At 44.0% G+C, this 23,486-nt stretch overlaps 1 protein-coding gene across 1 annotated transcript in view; it reads right to left on the reverse strand.

Moving 5' to 3' along the window:
* Positions 1–6,078: 6,078 nt before the first annotated feature.
* Positions 6,079–23,486, reverse strand: part of KLHDC10 (kelch domain containing 10) — a 94,456-nt gene continuing 77,048 nt past the window's right edge. The window contains exons 3-10 of the mRNA XM_007955398.2: positions 16,881–17,102; positions 13,905–14,059; positions 12,473–12,621; positions 10,867–10,951; positions 9,828–9,894; positions 9,252–9,299; positions 6,908–7,047; positions 6,079–6,288 (exon numbers count right to left, since the gene is read on the reverse strand). Of these exons, the coding sequence (XP_007953589.1) occupies positions 6,079–6,288; positions 6,908–7,047; positions 9,252–9,299; positions 9,828–9,894; positions 10,867–10,951; positions 12,473–12,621; positions 13,905–14,059; positions 16,881–17,102 (1,076 nt within the window). The remainder of the gene's footprint in view (positions 6,289–6,907; positions 7,048–9,251; positions 9,300–9,827; positions 9,895–10,866; positions 10,952–12,472; positions 12,622–13,904; positions 14,060–16,880; positions 17,103–23,486) is intronic.

Genomic DNA, 23,486 nt, shown 5'->3' on the forward strand with positions numbered 1-23,486 from the left:
TTACAGAAGGTAATATTACAGGAGAGCACAGCCATTCTGTTCAGTTCTCCCAGCTTAGTAGTAGCAATTGGACAAACCAGCATCTTACACATGTAACTGGAGGAACAAAACCAGCCAAGCAAACTGAAAAGTCAACGGATACCCTCTGCCCTCCTCCAGCCAAGACAGGGCTAGCTTCCTCATCTAAGAACTAAATGAGGTGCAACCAAGAGTTGATTTCCAAGCTGTGCTGGTCTAGGGTCTAAAATGTAGGACTTGTTTCTCATTCCTGGTAGGTTTGAGAGGAGTGCACTTTACAAGAGAAAGAAGACTGCTTTGCATCACAAAGTAGTAACTGTAAGGTGGTCTTGGGGTCTTACAGTTTCTCTTCCTCTTTATAGCTTTATAATATCTATGATTATTTGTCATTACTAAAGTATGTCTCTCTGATCTAATCGTTAGCGAAAGGAAATGCTGAAAAATAGAGGCACAGGCACCCGGGAAGGGAGACCTTAAACGTGACCATTGGAGTGTCCATGCCCAACCAAAAATCCAGTGCCTCGAGCTGACTCCCACTCAACTCCGGCTCATGGCAGCCAACCCCACGCGTGTCAGCATAGAGCTGTGTGCTCCATACGGCTTCCCATGGCTGATGTCTAGTATGGAATCCACAGACTTGGAGAGACATACCACTGGGAGAAGGGATGCCATTAGAAGGTGAGTGCCCCAAAGCTGAGGCTTTCCGGAGGGAAGCACTGAGAAGATGAAGGGCAAAGCTAGGTGTGGTTCATCCCCAAAGGAGCCCTGCGTCGGGCCCAACTCCTCTTGGGGCTTTCCCCTTAGATCATAAAATGACTGTCGGGACAAGTTCTCTTTGTCCTTTTGTATTCTCTAGCTCCTCCAACCCCTCCAAAAAGTCTTGATACACCCATAGAACTTGTCTAGTGGCAATAAGGGGGTCATGTGGGATGGGGACCTGCTCCCCATTCACTCCCCCGCTGGTGCCCTTGTGGGAGCATCCACGTTGCATCTGTAGGAACTCACGAGCGTTCCTACTGTGTATCCAGGAGTTCCGGGTATGGCGCAGACAGGAAGGAGCCCACAGGGAACGGGGTGGAAGGTGGACACCTCACCGATACTAGGACAGGTGGTCGAGGTGGGTCACATAGGTGAGCTCGCATACATACAAGTAAGTTACCATCAGACAATCAAGGCAGCTTTGAACCAGACAGCTTTGGAGAAGATTTATTGACCAGATTGTTTTAGAAAACCAACAGCAAAACACTGACAAGGTACATAAATACAGATTGGACATTTTAGGGAAAATCCACTATATTTCCTACTTACATGTAGGAAACTGGGTAGGGTGGAAAAGCTGTCCTGATCATATGGCATGCACACCAGACTGCAAAAGGGTTTCCACACTATTTAACAGGACTGTGGCAAACAGCTTTAAAGTAAGGCAAGCATTGTGGGTGGCCTCGCATACCCTGTCTTGAGGCGTGAAGCCTGGGCTCACCCTCAGACGGCCCTGGGAGAGGCTTCCCGTCCTGCCAAGGTTCTTCCAGTAACATCTTCGTTGGCAGATGCCTTTCCAGGGTGAGGCCTGGCACGGCACTCTTCCTGCCCAGACTCCGTGTGCAAGGCAGTGGCTGGAGAAAAAGTCACTGTGTTTTCTGCCCCTTTCATGTTCAGAATGTGCAGCTAGGAAAACATCAATCACTAAAGCTTAGTGAAATGGGTTCTTTTTCTGAAAACGGCCTCCGGTTCCCCCTGTACACGGACTCAGCAGGGGTTTTAAAATACTTCTAAAAAGTAAAAGTAATAATAATTAAAAACTTGAAAATTACACTAAAAAGATGGTACCACTTTTGAAACACCACCAGACGAAAGGTGAGGTCGCTTTCCGCAAATCTCCTGACTTCGGAAGGGAAACACCCTTGCTGGGATGCCCTGGTGGGTGGCCGTGCGCACGAGGTCACTGAGCCTCGAGGTGACTCAGCCCTGTCGAGCCTGCTGTGCAACCTGCCAAGGCTCGCGAGAGTTCAAGGCATCTGGAGGACCAAGCCTGCAGGCCACCAGCAACCAGGTTCCGGAGCTTATCATCACAGCATCCTAAACCCGCACGTGCGCTAGAGCTTCTCGACGCCAGAATAAGAAAGGTGGCTTTCTGCGCTAAATCAGAGTGCTAGCAGGCACACAGTTCAGCCTGGGCCACATTCGGAACATGTGTAAGACCACATACAACGAACTGGTTTTACAGAACTCAGACCAACGTAGTCACAGAGGATGACTAAACCCCTCTTATATGCCAACCTGTGTGGCTGGAAAAGGTGCTTTCAATAGAAAATTACAAGGCTCCTGCAAGACTAGAGGAAGGGTATTTGTCAAGAGCCAAAGAAAGGTGTTCCAATGACAGGATTTCTCCTGCATCGTACATGTTTTCTTCCCACAGGTGCCAGGAGTTCTTTGGTGGTTACAGGAGACAGTGCCTAGACCCGGGCAGGAGGTCGTGCTGAAGCAGAGGAGGGAGGCGTCACCGCGACACTCGGGCCCACCCCCAGTGGTGGTTCCCAGTGTGAGCCTTCAGTGCTTGGCAGATGGGCCCGGGACGGCTCATCTGGGCTGCGTCTATGCTTGCCGGCTCTCAGGATTCTTCCTTTGCCACCTGTACCTACGCATTAGCCCCACTCCTTTGCCAAAGAGGTGCTGGGGGAAATGGTAGAGGAGAATAAGAAATGTAAACCAATCAGCCGTTTGATAAAAGTTGAAACACTGATGAGCTATGGATTTCAATCATCTGTGCTTTACTCCTGCTACTCTGGGAAACCAAAGGTCACCAGTAACATACCTTTTTGCTTAGAAATGTTAATATGCTTATTATTACATTTTTACATCTAGCTATGCCATGGACACGAACAGCTTAGAGCAAATTTTTACATCATGTCACTCGGGCCCTGAAAAGAACATTCTGCCAGTGGGAAGGGTTTCAGTTTGGCCCCTGAAGAATGGCTACCATTTCAGTCTCATCTGTGTGGGTTTACAGTTTTTCCAGACTCTGGAAAACACTTTATTAAATGAAGAAAGCATTATTTAGTTCATTTAATAAAGAATTATGTTCACAGATAAGTTGGTATATACACAGGAGATGCGACAGTATCCAATGTCAGGAAACCCCTTCCAGGTGTCTTCCTTGTTCCTGGGCAAAAAAATGCAGGAAGACATGCAAACATGAGAAGTACAAAAGATGCCTGTGAACAAAACCTCAAGTATAACAAACCCACAAACAGTAAGTAAGAACGGGACTAAGAAAACATGAACTTGAAAATCCAGCTTTACCAGAAGTTGGCTGAAGCCAGCTGTTCACATCCAAACTTCCCAGCATGATTTGACTCTAAAGTAATGAGGAGGCTTCCCGAGACTGACAGCAAAGGTAGTTTAGCTGCTCTGAACCACGCCCTCTACATATCTGTATCTATCCGTGTGTTCCTTTGTATTGCACTTGGGCTGACAGGATTGCAGTGGGATGGCTGGGAGCGCCTCTGGGAGGCAGAGAAGCAGCAGGCATAACTCCCTGAAGCAAGAACCAGAGTCAGGAACTCCGAGTGCCGGTCACATACACACTGACGGGCCCGGGCCCGATCCCAACCCCGGTATGTACGTTAAGTCATCACACACAGCTTCACTTGGCATCCAGAACTCGTGCGCAAGTGGGCTCTATAGCACTCAGGTCAAACGACATCACTGTCACTAGTGTAGTAAAAGACACTTTAGACCAAGGACATGAACTTGTATGGAAATGTCACATACAAGGTCTTTGATGCCAGGCTTCCAAAATCTACTCAAAGAAGACTGCCCTCGAGAGGCTTAAAAAAGGATGCTAGGAAGTGAGGCTTGAACTGAACCTCATCTCTCCAGCTATCTGGAGAAGGACAGCTAGAGACCAGCTTAGGTCCCAAGGACCATGGCAGGAAAAGCAGAGGCTGGGCAATCAGTCTTTGGTCCCTGGAGAAATCCATGACAAAAGTCCTTGTCCCGCCCAGAGAGTCTGATCTGTTTCATTTTGGATTATATTTCTACAATCACCCGGGGACCAGGCTGGAGTCAGGCAGCACAGCTCTGTTTTGACCTGATGAAGCTGCTCAGAATGACGTGCTCTGGAGAGCTCCTCAGAGGAGGACGTCCAGAGGCGGGTGGCAAGAGGTTAATCACCAAGCAGACTGGTAATGGCACCACGTAAGGGGATGGGACCAACGGGACAGCTGCTCCTTTTCTTGCCTCTCCCTTGTCCTCTTGCAACACCATAAGAAACCAACTCACAGATGAGTGCATCTCACCAGCCTTTGAGAAGACATGCTCCATTAAGTCAAGTCAGCAGGGATGGGGTGTTATGGTGAGGCCTGGGAGTCCAAGCCTAGAAGCCACAGTTGTCTCTTTTCCAGTTCTTAACACTGGATGACAACTTTTGAGCCATAACTCAAAGGTGATTTTAAATCCACACATAAGCTAAAGAGGTCCCGTCTAGGATGAAGGAAAAAGAAGAAGAATTTAAAAGCTAGGTGAAAAAGAGGCACTTAAAGGAAAGATGTGTCCTGACTCCCCACCTGAGTCTCCTGCTGTGAGGTCTCCGGCAGGGTGGCCAGCACTGTGCCCTCTTGGACACCCTCAGCACCTCTGTCACCCTCTGCCTTCCCAACACTCAGGGCTCCTGACTTGCTCACCTACTCTAGCGGCCTGATGGCAAAGCAAGTGAAAATATAAGTCAATTTCTTTTGAGAGCTGGACACAAAGATAAAAACAAAACCAGAACTAAAATTTCACATTGAAAAAATGAATGATACTCAGTTTCATTCTTCATGCTAGTTCTTAATATGATACTTGGTTCTACAGGCAGGATGCCACGCGGTTCTTCCCCCAAGACCATTTATCCAATGACTAGAAAAATACAGCACCATGCACGTTAAAGCAGACAGAAAAGAAGGCAACAAGCTAAGAGAAAAATCCAGGGCCAACTGGCTTTCTAGAGATAAAATTCGTTGCCTGAGAAAATGACAGGGGCATGGCCCAGAGGTGAGAAAGGAAACAAGTCCTGGAAAGGAAGCAGCTACCTGCTTGCACATGACAGCCAAAGCTCAGAGCCTGGACAGAAGTCAAGCCAACAAGCCCCAGACCTTCTCTGCCCTGCTCCCCTCCGGCCCCTCATGAGCTGGTTCATGTCCCGTGGCATTTATGGCACCTGTTTACGTCCACGTTTCCCATGAAGATCAAAGAGATACTTGAAATCATTAATAAACGTAGAACTTCACAACTGCCTAGAACGAAGAACCCTGACCACCATACGTTTCTTGGTTTGAAATGTTCTTGGTGACAGAAAGAGTAACAGCATATAGCACAACCATGACACACAGTACATCCTTAGACAAGCCAACTCTGACCACTGCTGGCACCATAAGGATGGGAGAGAAATCTAATCATGCTGAGCTGCTTAACTGTCCTCTAAAGCCAAAGGAAGGTCTAGGCATCGAGGCAGCCAGGTGTCCACCACAGCTGCCATCAGACCCAGGGACTCAAGTAGATGCATCTTTGAAAACAATAAGTTAAACATTTAGGTCTAAGTAGAACCTGCAGGATTCCCAAGACTAGCCTTCTTGTTCTATCTCCAGACTGAAGACTGCTTATTGGTGCTGCTGGATTTTTTTCCTTTTATTTTAGTTTTTGTTGATGCTGCTGTTTTAATTTGTAGCGCACTGGCTGACATGGTTACATGATCAGAGTTCCTTTAAAAAAATTCGATACCTTCTCTTGATTCATAACATTATTAAAGTACTTTCAGACTCTCCCTTAACTCCATCAGAGAGGAGGAAGTATGTGAGTGTGTGTGTGTACCGGGAGGGAGAAAGAAGCCATGAAGGAAGCGCATGGGAAAGTCAGATTTCCATCAACTTAAAAACCAATTTACAGAAAGGCATCTGCTGTATTTTCTGAATAAGGCCTTGATCAGGGTAACCGATCCTGTTTGTAGCACATTCTCCACTGCCCATAAATAAAGGAGTCTCTTTAAATTAACATTTCCAGTATCAATCAACAGTCCAGAAATCCTCATTTCAAGCGCTCGATGAGTCCCTGTGTGAGTCCGAGGTGCAGAAGCTGTGTCCGGGAGAGGTTTGCCAGGTTGGGGAAGGCCGCAAGCAGCTTCTCCCATGCCAGTTCCAGCAGGCTAGGCACCACCAGCCAGATCTTAAACAGGGACCCAGTCCGTTTGTTCTCGTGGATGTTCACCACTCCTCCATGAATGTACATGCAACCAGCCTAGGAACAAACGGACGAAGTCAAAAGAGGACACGTCCAAATGGGAGAGAAACAGACACCAGGGCTAGAGATTAGCGGGCTGAGCCAAGGCCAAAAGTAGAACAAAAAGAATCTCCCACCGATTCCAACACTGTGCAGAGATCAAGAAGAGTTCTAACAACAAACAAGGGACTTTGAGATACACTATAGACTTTTTCAACTTCAACAACAAACTTCAACAGACATTCAATTAAGACTAGATTAGGGATCCATGGAGCCAAATACTGGGAATGCAAAGCTCTAAATAAAGGTCTTTGCCTTTGGAAAACTAGGGGGAGCTTCGATACTATGGCATCATGGGAGTAACCCCTCCTGCCCTCCCAGGAACCACCCTCAGGTATCACTGTCAGAGCCCACGTGCCCCAGGTAGCATTTCTTCTCTATTCACACTGCTCTTCAAGCTGCATGTGATGTTTTACTCCCCTTTTCTCAGGATTGGCTAGTTCTGGGAAGAAGTTTTAAAAACACATGCTCACAACCAGGTTTGCCAATATCAGGACCTTTCTTCTTGCTAATATCTCTAAAAAGATTTCCTTATCATCTGCAACTACGTAAGGAAGGTATGAAAATAAAAACTTACTGGTGTAACAGCTGCACAGTGAAAATAAACTGGCTCAGGCATAGTGGCTGGGAGCTTCACCCACTGAAAAGTCTGCAGATTCAACTTCCAGATGTCTCCCAAAATCACTTCTCCATTATAGCCCCCACAAATAAACACATCTACCAAGAAAAGAGAAGGCCAGGTCACACAAAGCAAAGGAGGCAAAGCTACAGTGCCCTGGGGTAGCCCCCGCGGCCAGCTGGCACGGGCCCACGCCATCCCATAAGGATCCACTCGGGGCTTCCTCTCAGGCTACCTCTGTCGCTTGACAGGGTTTAGACACTATGTTGGCATCCTTACTGGGACCATAGCTGCAAGCTTGTAAGGTGTCTTTAGATCTGGGTTTACTATTTCAAACACCTCAGGGACCAGGCATAGAAAGGATGATCCAGGAAGTCAAACAAAGGAAAACAGACACACAGGAAGCACATGTTCTAACGGGGTGAGAGCTTTGAATGCCGTGCAGGACGCAGGCCCAGTTAACACACTTTCCCCTTCTTCAGGAGAAGCGGTAGAACTCTGGATTTTTACAAAGTCAACGTTTTGATTTCTAAGTTTTGGCCACTAATGCAAAACATGTTAACACTTATACAGGCTGAACGAAAGGCGCTTGCAGGTCACCAGGGAAAAAGAACTCTTGTGAACTCCCCTTTAAGTAACATCCTAGAAAAGGTGGACATGTGTCTGCCTGCCGAGAGGCGTGTCCCTGTGGAGACATCTAACTGGAGGAAGCTGTCACTGCAACGTCCAGTCTGAGGGACGTACAAGGCCCTCCAAGTCTTCTTCAGCTCAAAGAGACAGTGAGAAGCCCTATTAGAGTTCTTAGGTCACAAACAAAAATGTCCCAAAATGAAAGCTTTTCTAAAATCAGTTAGTTGTAACTAGACAACTCGTAACAAAGCCTGTGTGAACTCCAAACGAAGTGCCCAGAACAAAGATAACTTCCTTTTGCTCCTGGTGTAGGGTGCCTGGCCTAAAAGAGTTGACTTAATAAATGTCTTAGTTTGGGTACAGATCAAGTTTAAGCTGATACTTAAGCTATAAAATACCCTGGAGACTTCTGGCTAGGAGTCAAGAAAACCTTCAAAGTACAGCTCCATTCTCAGGCTAATAATCTAGAAATCTCCAAACAGCAGCTGCTCCAAGCCAGAGATGGAGCCTGCCCCAGGTGAAGTCTGAACTAAGCTGCTGGAAGGGTACAGGCTACCAAACTCATTCATATACCCTCCTCCCAGAAATAATTTCAGGAGGTGTAACCGATAAATGTGCTATACATTCAAAGGTAGGAAAGTTCTCCAAAGCGGGGTCGGGTATGTCACTTAGATAAGATTGCCGCCTTCCATAGCCATATGATGTCTTTGTTGCAACGTGGCCAAAGACTGGGTTATGAGCTCTCTGTGGCCTCAGACCGAGGAGAAAATAAACTTTATGAAATGAAACTCTGAAGGAGTTACTGCAATTTTCACACATGTCCACAGAGGTCTCTATTGTACGAGCAGTCCAGGCAATCACCATGACCCACCACAGGGACAGTCCCCTGGTGAGCCGGGGTGCTGAAGAAGCTAGTGGTACAATAACAAGCTTACCACTGCCAGCTTTGAGCTTCTCTGATAACTGAGGCAACTCAAATCCCACACTAGTTTATATGATGAAAACACTGCTGCGACCACAACCAACTGCTCTGAAAGGGATTACACGGGAAGGTCCTGGATAGAGCAGGAGAAAAATGTGGAACAAAACTCAAAATTATAATAAAGACCAGAGACTGGTGGAACTCCTGAGACTGTGGGCCTTGGTCACTCTTCAGAGCTGGGACTGAACTCCCTCCCACAGCTGAATTTTCAGTCAAATAATAGGTCGACGAGGTGAACGATAACTCTAGGAAGAAAGGGAATCCTTAGAGCAATCGACCATTCCGATCAAAAGGGCAGCATTTGCACAAGGACAAAGTTCAGAAGGCAGGACGGGTTAGGAGAGAAGGAGGAACGGAAAAGAGAAACAGCGGGTTAAGTGGGAGGAATGGTACTACGTTGAAGGAATTGCAGTCAATGACGTGAAACACAATGTGTATGAACTGTTGAATGAAAACTGATTTGCTCTGTAAACTTTCACCCAAATCACAATAAAAAGTTTAAAGAAGAAAAAAATTGCTGAGAGAAGCAGAACTTTACAGATCTTCCCTTTAAGTTTAAACGATAAAAAATAAACTCTTCCCAAGCCACGCATCCTTTTTTGAGAAGCTCTTGTTAGGAAAGGAGACACTCCCCACAGATGGCCACACTAATCAGAGAAATGGAGTTAGACTGTTATTTAGAATTCTTACCATTTTTTATTTGAACACAACTGTGACATCTTCGGGCTGCAGGGAAACCTGCCAAACACACAAACACAGAAATCCCACTGTTCACAGAAAGACTGGGCATAACACTGATAGGACATAGTAAGACACACCGTAAGTAACTCAGAACAATCCCTTTGTTGCACTGTGCAAACACTGCCTAGTCCTTCCAGTTCTTCCTTATTGCACACTTAAATGACTGGACCCTCGGGGTCCATCCTAAGGGCACAACGTCTAGGTGCCAGTGGTGACTAATGGCTTTCTTATTTCCCCCTTACTTAGGAAGAGATAGGTAGATCTTGATTTAAACTTCTAACCCGTGTTTCTTATCCCACCCATATTTCCCTGCTGACGTCACAGAGTTCAACAATCTCCCCCGTGGGTCTCGCTGCTCAGTTGCCGAGGCAGAGTGCTCACCAGGCCAAGGAACACAAGAACGTTCGACCACCAGTTCAACACTGAGATCACTTGCCATATACCTCGATAAAATGATTCTTTAACATTCCAAAGCAAGTATGAAACATACGTGCTAAAGTGAGTGAGTCATTACTTCTGATTTACCTATTTTTTCATGGGGTTTTGTTGCAATTTCCTCCCATGCGTTCGTTTCAAGATTGTATGCGTGGATCTTGGAGAAAAAAATAAAAACAAAAATACACACACACAGTCAGTAATTGTCATTCGACAGCCTAAAAGCTGGATTTTAAACAACAGCCTATATACACATATGTTATGGGCTTAAAATTCTTCTTTTGCTTTATATTTCTCTGATCTTTCCTAATCCTGATATAAGGCAAAACATTAAGTGAGGCAGTTGAAAATGAAGCACTTATGGGATTTTTAAAACTCAGGAGGCAAATGAAGAAGAGAGGCTACAGAGAGCAAAGCCAGCCCCAGCAGACGTGCGGGTGGGTCCCTCCTTCCCTCTGTGTGCTGGTCTGCACCCTCCACTCTCTCCACCATGAACACGGGCCATTTCACAACACAAAGAAGCAAGTGTGAGGATTTTTTAAATTACACACTAGGAAAAACAGGAGGGTTATGCACTGGCCAGGCATATAATAAGGAAGCACGGGAATGAGGTTATGATGAAACTTGACCACGGAGCCTCCGAGGCAGACCAAGAGCTCTGCAACCTGATGGAGAGCCCCAAGACGGGAACAGCAGCTCCAGGCCGGGGACGGAAGGACAGGAAGCCCTTCGGAGCTCAGCTTTCTAAGGTCGGGAAAGCATGGCCCAGACAAGTCTGGCCTCTTTAGATGCACAGCACTGACAGTAAGAGAGAGGACAGTCTTGGTTCCAATGTTAATCAGTTGCTCCAAATGCATGCAGCTACTGCACATTCCCTTCAGTCACTTTCCTCGTCCTGCATACGGGGATGATTTTGGTAAGTCATATAAATGCAGCTGCTAACTGGAAAGCCCATCAGAACTCAGAGTCTGACCTTGACCTTGTATTAAAAAGAGCAACTAACACAAGACGGGTTTTGATGAGGAACCTGGTCAAAAAGTGAAATACCTCAAGGAACAGCATTATGACATGCGCCTGTCTTGCTCTTTCTCCATTTTTTTTTTTCTTAATTATTATTTTATTTTTTTACCTTGTTTAAAGAATAAGCTGTCCAGGAAGTTCCGCCTCCCAAGATGTAAATCCTCTGCCCATCATGTGCAATTTCATGTCTGTATCTGAAAATATACAGTAAAATATGGTGAAAAGTGACCTACCTAAAAGTTAGCTATAGGACTTTTATTATACCATTATTCTTAATAATAATAATAATAATAATATTCTGGGAGCTCTGGTGGTGTCGTATCTAAGGCATGTGACTGCTAACCAGAAAGCTGGCGGTTCAAACCCACCAGCCACTCCTCAGAAGGAAGACTGGGCAATCTAATTCCATAGTGATACCACCTCGGAAACCCAAGGAGAAGTCGACTGTGAGTAGGATCCGACTCGATGGCAGTGAGTTTTGGTTTGAATAATATTCTGGAAGTAATCTAAGTGTTTCACACTAGGGAATTGGTTAAATAAATTACAGAACAGACATGAAGTGGGTTGGTATGCAACCAGCAAGAAAGTAGGCACAGAGGGTGGTTAATATTCTGGGAACTATTTTTCATGTCATTAACTGAAAGAAAAAATCAGTCACAAAAAGGTAGATATGATTCCATTAAAAATCTATAGACCCACAAACATGCAGAGGAGATGGCTACAAGGATGTAATCCTGAATGTTAACCCTGGTTACTTCTGAGTTGAGATCTGTTTTCTTTCATTGTCTTCATTTTGCTTATTTGCATTTTCTAGATTTTCTGTAATCTTTTTGTGATACCTTTGTATAAGCAGGAAAAGTACCATGGAATTTGAAAAAGTGATTTGCCTACATTTAACTAGAGACTCTAGACTATAGGCTTACAAATTAAGACACTTATTTAGCAGACTGAAAGATATTTTTTAAATTATGCTACACAGAACTGTGAATATAATGTGAAACACCCACCAGAACTCTTAACCCACGTAATCTAGCTAGAAGCTGAAATAATCTATAATATGTCCCTAAAACAACTCAAAGAAGGTAACCATGTGAAAATGCTTTGAAAAGTGAATCTGTATTTTTATAACAGAAAAAATATTTCATATATAAAAAAAGAAAAAAACCTAAATCTATTCAAGTCTTAGACTTGAAGCACTTAAAGTTACCCTCCTTCCCACTTCTCCGCCCTCTCTTCCATTCATCCGTCTGTCTGTCCCTCCACCCACCCATCCTCCCATCCACTCAACATTCATTGAGCTCTCTGTGGGTGTGGCACTGTGCCCTGTACCAGGGACATAGCTGTGAATAGAGGGGCCGAAGAATTCTAACATATGAGTGAAGAAGGGAAATTAAGAAAGTAACTGGAAAGGAATTGTTTTTCCTGTAATAGGAAATCTGTTTACAAACGTTCCCATTTTGTTTCTTCTTTAAAGTGTTACTTACTATTTTCCTGATGCAGAAAGACTGAAACATAAGAGGTAAAAATTCTGCAGCTAAGAAGAAAATACCATTTCCTGGCTGGAAAATCCCTCCTCATCCCTGAACTGGGATCGAACAGCCAGTTAGCTATTTGAACCAGAGTCAGAGAGTTTTCTGTAAGCCATATTTCCATTATTCTGAAAGAAGTCCAATCTTAACAAGAAAACGAAGCATGCTTTAATCCTAGAACCTCACCTCTCTTCTGGCAGGTCACAGGACAGGTTGTTCGGTTTCAGTTGTGTCCACTCTCTAGTATTGAGATCTAGTTTGTGCAGGTCTGTGCTGTAAATATAGCCAGTTGTCCCTCCAAAGACATAAAGGGAGCCATTGATGATCGCCATGGCCTGAATAACGGGGAGAGGTGAACGAGACTGCCTCATTAACACTGGGTTACAGGATGCAACTCAACACCCCAAAATCAGGTTTTATAAAACTGCCCTGTACTTTTTAACCTTCTAGAATATCAGACTCTTAAAGAGCTGAAGATTTCAGAGGTCAGAGAGATGATTTTCAGGCAGGTAAACCTTTGGTCACCTAAGCAAATTCTACCTACAGACAGTCAAGGGTTAGAAGATCCTTAGGGGCTGCAGCCAACCCAAGAATGCATAGATCACAGACATGCACCTTCCACTGAACGCTGCTTCTCCTTCTGAGCGGTGTGAAGAGTCAGGTGCCAAGAAGCAGCAGCAGCAGCAGCAGATCTGAGGATAAGTAGCAGGGGCTCTAGAGGTGACATTCTCCACCAGATTCTCTGTCAGTGTAAACTCAGCTACCGCTATTCTTCTTGGGAGCTCTGGTGGCCTAAGGCATTTGACTGCTGACCGGAAGGCTAGGGGTTCAAACCCACCAGCCACTCCTCAGAAGGAAGACTGGGCAATCTACTTCTGTAGAGATACTGCCTTGGAAACCCAAGGAGGGGTCACGATGAGTCAGAACCAACTCGACGGCAGTGAGTTTGGGTTTTTGGTTTTATCTCACTTCTCTGAGTTTAAAGGCCTCCTGTGATGGGATCCAGAGTCATCATCAAGTACATGCCCCTCAAAAGCTGTCAGTTCTGATGCCAGCCAGTTCCGGAAAAAGCCAAAGCTTGGTTGTTTTAAGCTTAAGCCATTATTCTCAAAGGGTCTCTGACGGATGGTGGGTTGTTCCCCATGTTGTTGGATCTAACTTTCAAACCTGAGATTTGAAGCACTAGAACCTAAATGTAATCTCTACATAATCTATGTTTTAGCTCAGATCTGGGTAAAAGTTTTAGCCAACTGCAGGGATCTACTACTATTGGGTCAAAAACCTCTTCAAAGAACTGGATCACTATAGACGGCCACCTTGCAGCCCAATCTCTCACGGGGCTTCCCGTGAGAAGCTCAAGGCATCCTGGTGTTTAAAGAAACTTCCATATAGGTCTAGATTTAACTGGATTAGAAACAAAAAAGGTAAGACCAAAAAAAGAGAGGGGAAGGCAAACAACTAGACTTACAAATTTAAATTTCACATCAGCCCTGAAAAATCAAATACTAACTATACTGAATTCATTCTACATCTTTTTTTTAAAAATAATAGTAACAATATAAATATTCTAGAAAAGTATGAACAAATACATCCACCATGACTGGCCAAAGATTGGTACCTGTCCATATATACGACTGGGTTTCTTCCCCCGACAGCTGAGTAAAGCCCATCTCTTATACTTCACATTACAGACATGGACATCATTGCCGTTGCTCTCACCAAATGGGATTCCTGTACCTCCAAACACTAACAGGTTGTTTCCATGCAGCACCACTGGGGAAAGAGAAGCACAAGTTCCATTTACACACTGGCTGCCTGCAATGGATCCCCACATAAACCCAGAATCACCGAGACACTCAAAACTCTCCATTAATGCTCTCAGAAGATAGTGCAAACCTCTGACATCTAGCGACTGTGTAGCTGTGTAGAATAAGGTCTAACTATATAAAGTCAATGCCATTGGTAAGTGTACGACATTTATGCAGTACCCATTTGTGGATTCATTAAATAATGTGTACAATACTACAGAACTGTAGGTACTGCAGTAGCACTGCTGCTAAACACAGCTCACATACACTGCAAAGCAGAGGCAAACCAGTACCAGCTCTGCCTTACAAAGACCCACAGGGGCTCAGGATGAAGGGATAAAAGGATTCTTCTGTTTTTGCAGGGAATGATCTCTACCCTTTAAATTATGTTTCTGCCACTGTAACCCTCTTCCAGGTAAAGAGCAGCACACAATATCTAGTAACTGTGGCCTTCTCCCCCATCTGTTCCTGCCTACACCCCCCCCCCACACACACTTACACATATTTTCTCTCTCTAACACCAAATAATCTCAAAACAGCACTGCTTTACTCTTTCAAAGCCTCTTTTTTTTTTTTTAACGTTTTATTGTGGTTTGGGTGAAAGTTTACAGAGAAGATTAGTTTCCGATTCAACAATTTATACATTTTGTTTCAGGACATTAGTTGCAATTCCCTCGATGTAATGGCCCTCTTCCCACTTCCTCCCTGGGACCCCGTTTCCGTTCACCCCTCTTTCCTGACTTCTAACTTTGCTTTGAGACAGATGCTACCGTTTTGGTCTCAGATGGTTGGCTGCTCCGAGGAGCACATTCTCATGGTGTTGCTGTTCACTGTATAGGCCTATTCTTTGGATGAAAGGTGATCTCTGGGAGTGGGTTCAGTTCAGGTTTTCTTACGTATGTGTGTTTTAAAACTTTTTATTGTGATATGGGTGAATGTTTACAGAGCAAACTGGCTTTCCATCTCAGTTCAAGTTTGAAGGGGTGCCGACTTGACGACACCTAACAAGGGGCATAGTTTTGGGGGTCCCACTAGTCTCTATCAGATCAGTATGTCTGTTTTTTTTGTTTTTGTTTTTAATGATTTGGAATTTTGTTCTTTTTTTCCCACTCTGTCCAGGACCCTGTACTGTGACCCCAATCAGAGTGGTGGCACTAGTGGTCGCCTAGTGCCAGCTAGTTCTTTGGGTCTCAGGCGAGTGGAGGCGGTGGTTTGTGTAGCCCATTAGTCCTTTGGGGTCATTGTTTCCTTGAGTCTTTGATTTCCTTCACTCCTCTTCGCTCCAGACGGGAAGAGACCAATAGTTGTATCTTAGATGGCTGCCTGCAAGCTTTTAAGATCCCAGTTGCTACTCACCAAAGTAGGATTGTCTTTATGGATTATGTTACAACAATTACAATTATAGTTCCCTGGCAGTATAGCCTAAGCCCTCATGCCCAGGGACTCAGTCCCTCCAAGTGTTTGGTTATGGCTAAGGAGTTTGCATAACTTTGCCCCCTTTATTCTAATGTATACCAGGACATATTTGCAGTGCATATAAATACACATGTAGAAAGAGCCACTGCCAAACCTAATATGCATGTGGGTGTACTGCCATACGCCATCCCACACCTGCTCAGCTTACATATCTACCTGTGTATCCACCTGTAAATTACTGTTTGCTACTATTGGCATTGCAGGATGGTGTATGTAACGGTATTCACCATGTTGCCATAGCTCCCAGTGTCTTCCTTTGCCTTGGGCATGTTGTGCTGACTATGTATTGCCTGTCCCTTTGTCCAAGTTAATACACATCTACTATCTAGTTAGTGACTTTCCTTTTCTCTCCTCCCTTCTGTGGTAACCATCACAGTATGTTTCTTTCCTTGACTTTTTATTACAGTGGTCTCAAACAATATATTTTTGTATGTCTTTTGTGATTGACTTATTTCAGTCAGCATAATGTCCTCCAATTCATATACGTGTGAGATGCTTCATGGATTCATCACTCTTTTTTCACAGCTGGTTTCTCTATTCATCCATTGATGGGCACTGAGGTTGTTCCAATGTCATTTTTTTTTTCTTTAACCAGTTCTTCAACTGATACAGTGTTGTAGTCAACAGACGAGCCTCTGGAGCCAGCCAGACCTGGCCTTCAGTTCTGCTATGACCTCTCTAAACTAATCTTCACCACACCCCTGTGAGGCAGGAGCTATTAGTATGAGGGCAGCGAGTGGTTTAAATAGCATGTTGAAGGTTTTCTACAAAGACCTCTGCCGAGCTGGGGTTCAATCTCAGGCAGCCTGCCCCTGAGCCTGCACCCTTCAGCCCTGGCCCAAGGCCTTTCTAAAGCCACAGCGTCCTCATTTGCACAATGGCAATAACCCCGTGCCTGAGTCATAGGGATGCTGTGAAGACCAGGCGGACAATGTGTGTGAATGCTTTGCTCAGGAGCTAGTATCACTCTTATAAAGCCCATTTGGTGTCCTCTACATCTTGACTAGCATATATAGGGTACCTTATATTCGAGCCTCTGAGATATTATTAATCCCATCTTATAGGTAAGGAACTGGAAGCGGAAAATCACCTGGCAAGTAAATAATATGCAGCTGGATTCCAACTCTGGACTATCCAACTTACAAGTGATTCTGAATCACTGTCCTGTATTATTACTGTAGCAAAGGGCTCTCCATAAACGGGGTTAGTATTATTCCAGTAGCATGAATTGTTAACCAGGAACAGGTGACACTGAGCCTGGCCTCCCAGACTTTTCATAAAGTCAGAAGTTCAGAACTGTATGCACTCACGTGACATAGATGCCAATTCTCGGGGCATGTAGCCATCTGTGCCCATCTGGTGCCACACTCCTGTGGCAAAATGGTACCTCCAAAGCTCCCTGAAGAGAGGATAATCTTCATTGTCTGGCCCCCCAGACTCATCATAATCTGGGTTATAACCTCCAAACACATACAGATTCGTATTGTCTGCCACACACCGATGCCCACTGCGTGCTGGTGGAGGTCTGTGGCCTAGGAAAGAAGAGAATAGTTTTTCACAAGTGGCCAGCAGATTAAAAGCCCAAATGAAATTATGTAACAATTATTTCAGCTTTAAAAATGGGTCAGGGAAGATTTATAACCTGGATGTACTTGTGATTTCCCTAGGTCATTTTATACATAATATTCACACACGCTATTTAAGGTTGTAAGGAGCTAGTCTCCATTTCTGACTCATATGACCACTTTTAGAAGTTGACAATAGTAACAAGATTTTCCCCAAGAGAGGCAAAATAGCATTACAAACACTCCTTCAAGAAAATGGCTGACCACTGAGAATTTCCAAGAAAAGGAAGAGGAGAGGTTTAACAATCCAAAAGCTAAAAGGGAAAAATTTCATTTCCTTAGAGGAGAAGGAAACCAAGGCTGACTAATTTAGACTGTGACTATTAGAGAACTACATAAATATAGTCACAAATGTGAATGAGTCACATACAAATAAAAATACACATGTAAAACCTATGCTTCTCCTCCATAGTAATCATACACTTAAAAAGCACACTTGTTTGCAAAATTATAGTATAACTTAGAATTTAAATACCATTCTAGAGATTACGGCAATTAATAAAGAATATCCTTATTATTCATCTCAAAGATCATCTTAAATCCTATTAAGAGTTTAACTAAATTATTTCCACAATGCATATTGGAAAGCTTGCTGAAGATTAAATCACATCAACTAGTTCATTAAAAAGTACTTCAAGTTTATTTCAGAGTTAAAAAGAAAAACTTGAAACTTAGTGTTTTTTCTATTCTCCTTAACACTTTTTCATACCGAGCTACATGAACCCTTGCACAGCTAGAGAACCACAGATGCTTAAGTACATTCTGGACAGACTGGGGAGTGTCTATGGCTTGAAGACCCTGGCGACCAGTCTACTTTCACATTGGTAATGCCCTCAGCCCAGGCGTCTGCTCTGACTCCTGGCGCCCTTACATATGACAGAATGAGACGCTGCTCCGTCCTGCACCATCCCCATGATCTCTGACGCGTTTGAGCCCATTAGGCTCAAATGTTAGTAACATTCTATTAAAATGCTAAATGACAGGCTGGACAGCTAACAATCACTGGCTGTTCAAACATGTATTACTAACTTAACACAGGCTGGGCTGTCCGTATTATTTTTTGAAATCAAAATCCCACTTTCTGCTGTTGCTGTGGGCCAGTGAGGCAATTCTGACTCACAGTGACCCTCCCGGACAGAGCTGAACTGCCCCACAGGCATTTCCGGGCTGCTCCTTTACAGGAACAGACTGCAGGTCTTTTCACTGGCAAAGCAGCTGGTGGATTTGAACCACCAACCTTTCAGGTAGCGGTCAAGCGCTTTAACCATTTCACCATCAGAGCTCCTTTAACACTAAATTTTAAAAATCAAAATCTCACTTTCTAGGGTATGCTTTTAATCAAGAACTAAAAAAACGATCTGGAGCAACTAAAAAAAAAAAAAGGTAAGGGTGACTCACTGAGTCCCTCATATCCAACCTGCAGGAAGTGGGGAGTCCTCTGCCCAGTGTCTTAGATCCTTTCCAGCACTAGCCTTGCTCTACGCAGCTCTCGCTCTCCCTCCTGCCGCTTACGCCTGTCTTTCTGCCTGAAAAACCCAGGGTCTTCCCCTTCCACCTTGAACTAGCTTATCTACCTCATCCCCAGTTGTGGGAATGTCTCCAAGTTTAGCCCACACAGCTCTTTCTCTTCAACAGAACCTGAAGCCCCTTACAATTCAGTCCTTTATCACTTCAGGATCAGGGTAAAACAGACCAAACAAACAAATTCACTGCCACCGAGTCGATTCCAACTCACAGCGACCCTCGTTGGGTTTCCAAGGCTGTAAATCTTTATGGAAGTAGATTGCCCTGTCTTCCTTCCATGGAGCAGCTGGTGGGTTTGAACCACTGACCTTCTGATTGGTTATGTGACTGTCTTCTCTGCCAAATGCCTTACCCACTACACCACCAGAGCAAACATGTCAGGGTACCAAAAAAAACAAACTCACTGCCATTGAGTCAATTCAACTCATAGCAACCCCCCTTTGGGTTTCTGAAGCGGTATCTCTACCGAAGCAGATTGCCCAATCTTCCTTCTGAGGAGTAGCTGGTGGGTTTGAACCACCAGCCTTCCAGTTAACGGTCAAATGCTTTAGGCACGACACCACTAGAGCTCCCACATGTTAGAGTAGACATGTACAATTAGTGAGACATTACACCACATGCATGTAAACACACGCATAAACACAGTACTAGATAAACTATAGGTAAACTATAATCAATTAGCAGATTTACTAATGAGCTGTGAGTTACCTTAAATAAAGAATTCTGTTTCTCTTCTCTTTCTAGGAATCTTGGTGTGGGAGAAAGAGCAAGAGTTCCCTGTAAATATCTAGCTTTGAATCCAGGTTCCCTCTAACTGCTGCCTTGAGCAAATCACTGACCCTCCCTGAGCCTGGGCTTTCTCCCATGTTTGGGAGCAGCTGTCACTGACCCTCAGACTTATCACACTTGTTTATCAGGTTAAAATATGTCGACTGGCTGACATCTATTGGCTCTTTGGTTATAACATATTGGTTATATATGTAAACTGGTCCATATATGTGTATCTTCCTAGGAGGCTGTGAACTATCTAAGGGAAGAACAATGTATCTGAACTCATCTATCTATCACCAAGCCAAACACTGGGCCCAACACACAGAAGACATTCAACACAACTGGGAATCAGTTAATATGGCATTTAATTTTTCTCTACTCATTTCATATGCTCATTTATAATAATTTCATAGTTTTAAATTTTGTATTCAGAATTGGAATACATAATATTTTTGTGTATTATATGAAGCAGGGCTCTAACTGTTCCCCAAAATGAGAATAATTATTTACAGAAAAGCCATCCTTTCTACACTGATTTGAAATGCCACCTTTATCATATACCAAATTGCCATGTTCTGGAGTGCAATTAGGAAAATCCCAATAGTCAGGCTGACCATCTTGGACATAAAATCTTAAAAGCTAAGCTTGCAAATAACATAACACATAATATTTATTCCTCAATAAGGCTATTAGTTACAAGATGTGGACAACCCAGATGTGCTAGCAAACATTCTGTGGTAAGGTCATTTAAAAAAATAAATAAAACCCTAAATCCTACTAAGCTATTAGGTATAGCTATCAAAGAGCTTAAAGGATGAATTCCGTTTAATTTAGCCAATAACGTCTTTCCAAATTCAAAGCCCATCAGTATCACTACCTGAGGTAAGAGGTCTTCTGCCGTTTACTTGGAAGCCTGGGCAAGAAAGCCAGCAAAGACTGATCAAGCTGGCTTTTGCCTCCGACTAGCAGACAGAAACTTTTTACTGCTCCCATGGTCCATGCTGCTCAGGCAGCAGCAATCCACTCACACCGGCACACAGTATTGGTTCTTGGTTATGTGACTGTCTTCTCTGCAGGGACCCCGTGGCCCATATGCGCCTCTGACTCAGAGCGACGCCATGTCAGAGCAGAGCTGCCCGCAGGGTATCTGCATTTATTTATTATTTACGTGGTGAGCTTTATGGGAGCAGATCTCCAGGTCGTTCTCTCGTGGGGCCATCGGGTGAGTTCAAACCACCAACCTTCCAGTTAGCGGCTGAATGCTTAACTGATTGTGCCACCAGGGCTCCCTCCATATGACATGTGTATGCAATAATATGACTTATTAGGACAGAGTAATCTTTGTGTCTGGGGTAACAGCAATGAAAGAAATTTAATTTGCCAGACTTTAGTGTTACCATGAGTTTATTCCAAGTGGTGAGCAAGACATACTTGAGACAGCCTTCAAACTCGACTTAGGGATATCTCCTTAGTAAAATATTAAATATATGCATGGTCCTCTGGGCTCTAGTCAATGCTCACTGCCTATTTATCTAGGTCTACATCTTAACATGTGTTTTAATTATTGTTGTTGTTATTTGTTGTTATGTGCCATCAAGTCGGACCTGACTCATAGCGACCCCTCCTTGGGTTTCCAAGGCAGTATCACTATGGAAGTAGATTGCCCAACCTTCCTTCCGAGGAGTGGCTGGTGGGTTTGAACTGCCAGTCTTCTGATTAGCAGTCAAGTGCCTTAGGCACTATGCTACCAGAGCTCCTATTTATTTATTTATTATAACTTTGAATTACGTTTCAACATCAAGTCGGGCAAATTCCTACTTTGTGGGCTTATCATTACCTTTTTCAAAAACTTCTTAGCCTTTCTTACTTACTCTTGCAGTAAATTTTACATTGTTTGTTAAAATCTATTAAAAATCCCTTGGGCAGGGATTGGTAATAAGATGGTATCTACCACCTTATTCAAGCGATCAAAGTTAACATCACCAGTAATGGAATAAATCAATACCACGTGCTTCCTGATATGATACAAGGAGAAGAAAACATTACTTCAGCAGTATTCCCACCCAAATTGAATGTGAGTATAATCATGGGGAAACATGAGGCAAATCCAAATTAAGGGACATAACTTTGGGTATAAAATAGCTAATCTATACTCTTCAAAAATATCAATGTCAATCAAAAAAGAGACTGAGATACTGTTCAAGATTGAAGGAAACTAAAGATACGTGACAAATGAAACCAGCAATATGGTAGTTAAGTTTGTGTTAACTTGTGACTGGGCAACTGGTGGTAGTTAGTTATTCCCCATGATGAGACTGGAAATCAACTCCATGGTGGGATCCACCACAAGCAGCTGGGCAGCTGCTTTAGGGATGTGGTCTGTTTCCCATATATAAGAAACAGCTTTGGAAATGGTCTGTAGCTTATGGCATGCTTGAACCCTGCATGTAGCTAAGTCGTTCAGCAGCCTGCCATGCTCTGCCGATCTTGGGACTTCCAATGGACTTCAATTAATGGCCTGCAGTGTGGTTTCGTAAAATCAGGACTGTGCCATTTTATTTGCCGACCTTGGGCTTGTTGGCCTCAGCAGCCAGTAGCAACCTGAATGAAGAGATGCCTCCAGCTTCAGTGGGCCAGAAGCAAGAGGCAGAGCTGAAGCCCAAGGCCGAGGGGCTTTCACACAGGCCCTAGAGCCTGGTGCTCTGAGCTTGGACTTCTTGCCTCCTGAATCGTAAGAGAATAAACTCCTATTTGTTCAAGCCATCCCTTGTGGTATACTCTTGTCCGAGTGCCACTAGGTAACCAGAACACAGCACGAAATAGATTTGTTTTGCTATGAAGGATATTATTGGCAATAACTGAAGGCTTATATATTAGATACTAGTGTTAATTGTATCCATTACTTATAATGTTAAAAACCAAACTCACTGCCATTAGGTTGATTCTGACTCATACTGACCCCCCTGGGTTTCTAAGGCTGTAAATCTTTATGGAAGCAAATTGCCTCTTTCTTCTGCACAGTGGTTGGTGGGTTCAAACTAATGGCCTTTTAGTTAGCAGCCAAGTGCCTTATCACTACACCACCAGAGCTCCTTAGGTAGAGTGTTAAGAGTGTAAATTTCCTGATTTGGATACTTGTTCTGCAGTTATGTAAAATAATGTCCTTGTTTTTCAGGAATACACACTGAAAGATTTAAGGGTAAAGGGGCATCTTGTCTTACGTGATTCAAAAAGAAAACCCGTATGTACATCCATATGCTTATGTGTTTCATGTGCAGAAAGAGGGGATGGAAGAACGGAGAGAAGAGTGAAGAAAGAGGGAGGATAAAGCAAATGTGATCAAATGTTAACATCCGGGGAGTGTGGGTGACGGCTGCAGGAGAACTTTTTCACCATTCTTATAACTTTCCTATAGTTCTGAGATGATGTCAATTTTTCCCCCACACTGATTGCAATCCCCACAATGCTGACAACATTTCCCCCACTTCCTCCCTGTGGTTATGTTTTCCCTGTGTCCTTCTCTCCTTTGCATTCCTGCCCTCTGAGCTTTCTCCTGGTACAAACGCTGCCTTCTGCCCTCACATGGTTGATTGTCCTAACAAGTGCACCTCCCTGGTGTAACTGTACACCTCATAGGCCTATTTGCCTAAAAGGTAAGCCACAGGGAGCGAGTTCAATTCCAGGCCCAAAGGGGGACTAGGGGCCATAGTTTTTGGGGTTTCACCAGTCTGTCACACCAGTAAGCCTGGTCATTTTTCTCATTTTAAGTTTTGCTCCATATTTTTCTCCACTCTATCCAGGATCTCCAACTTTGATACCTTTCCGAGTGATAGGCAGTGGTAGCTAGGCACCATCTAGTTCTTCTGGTCTCAGGGTTGTGTAAGTTGAGAATGCTAGGGTCCATTAATCCCTTAAAGAATTCACGTTGCTTGGTTCTACAATCGATGCCAACGGAAGCAGCAGTCAGGACATTAGATGACGTGTAGCATTGGGAAA

This window comes from Orycteropus afer, unplaced genomic scaffold (assembly GCF_000298275.1).
Source record: "Orycteropus afer afer isolate SDZICR_OR568_19922 unplaced genomic scaffold, OryAfe1.0 scaffold00501, whole genome shotgun sequence".
NCBI lineage: Eukaryota > Metazoa > Chordata > Mammalia > Tubulidentata > Orycteropodidae > Orycteropus > Orycteropus afer.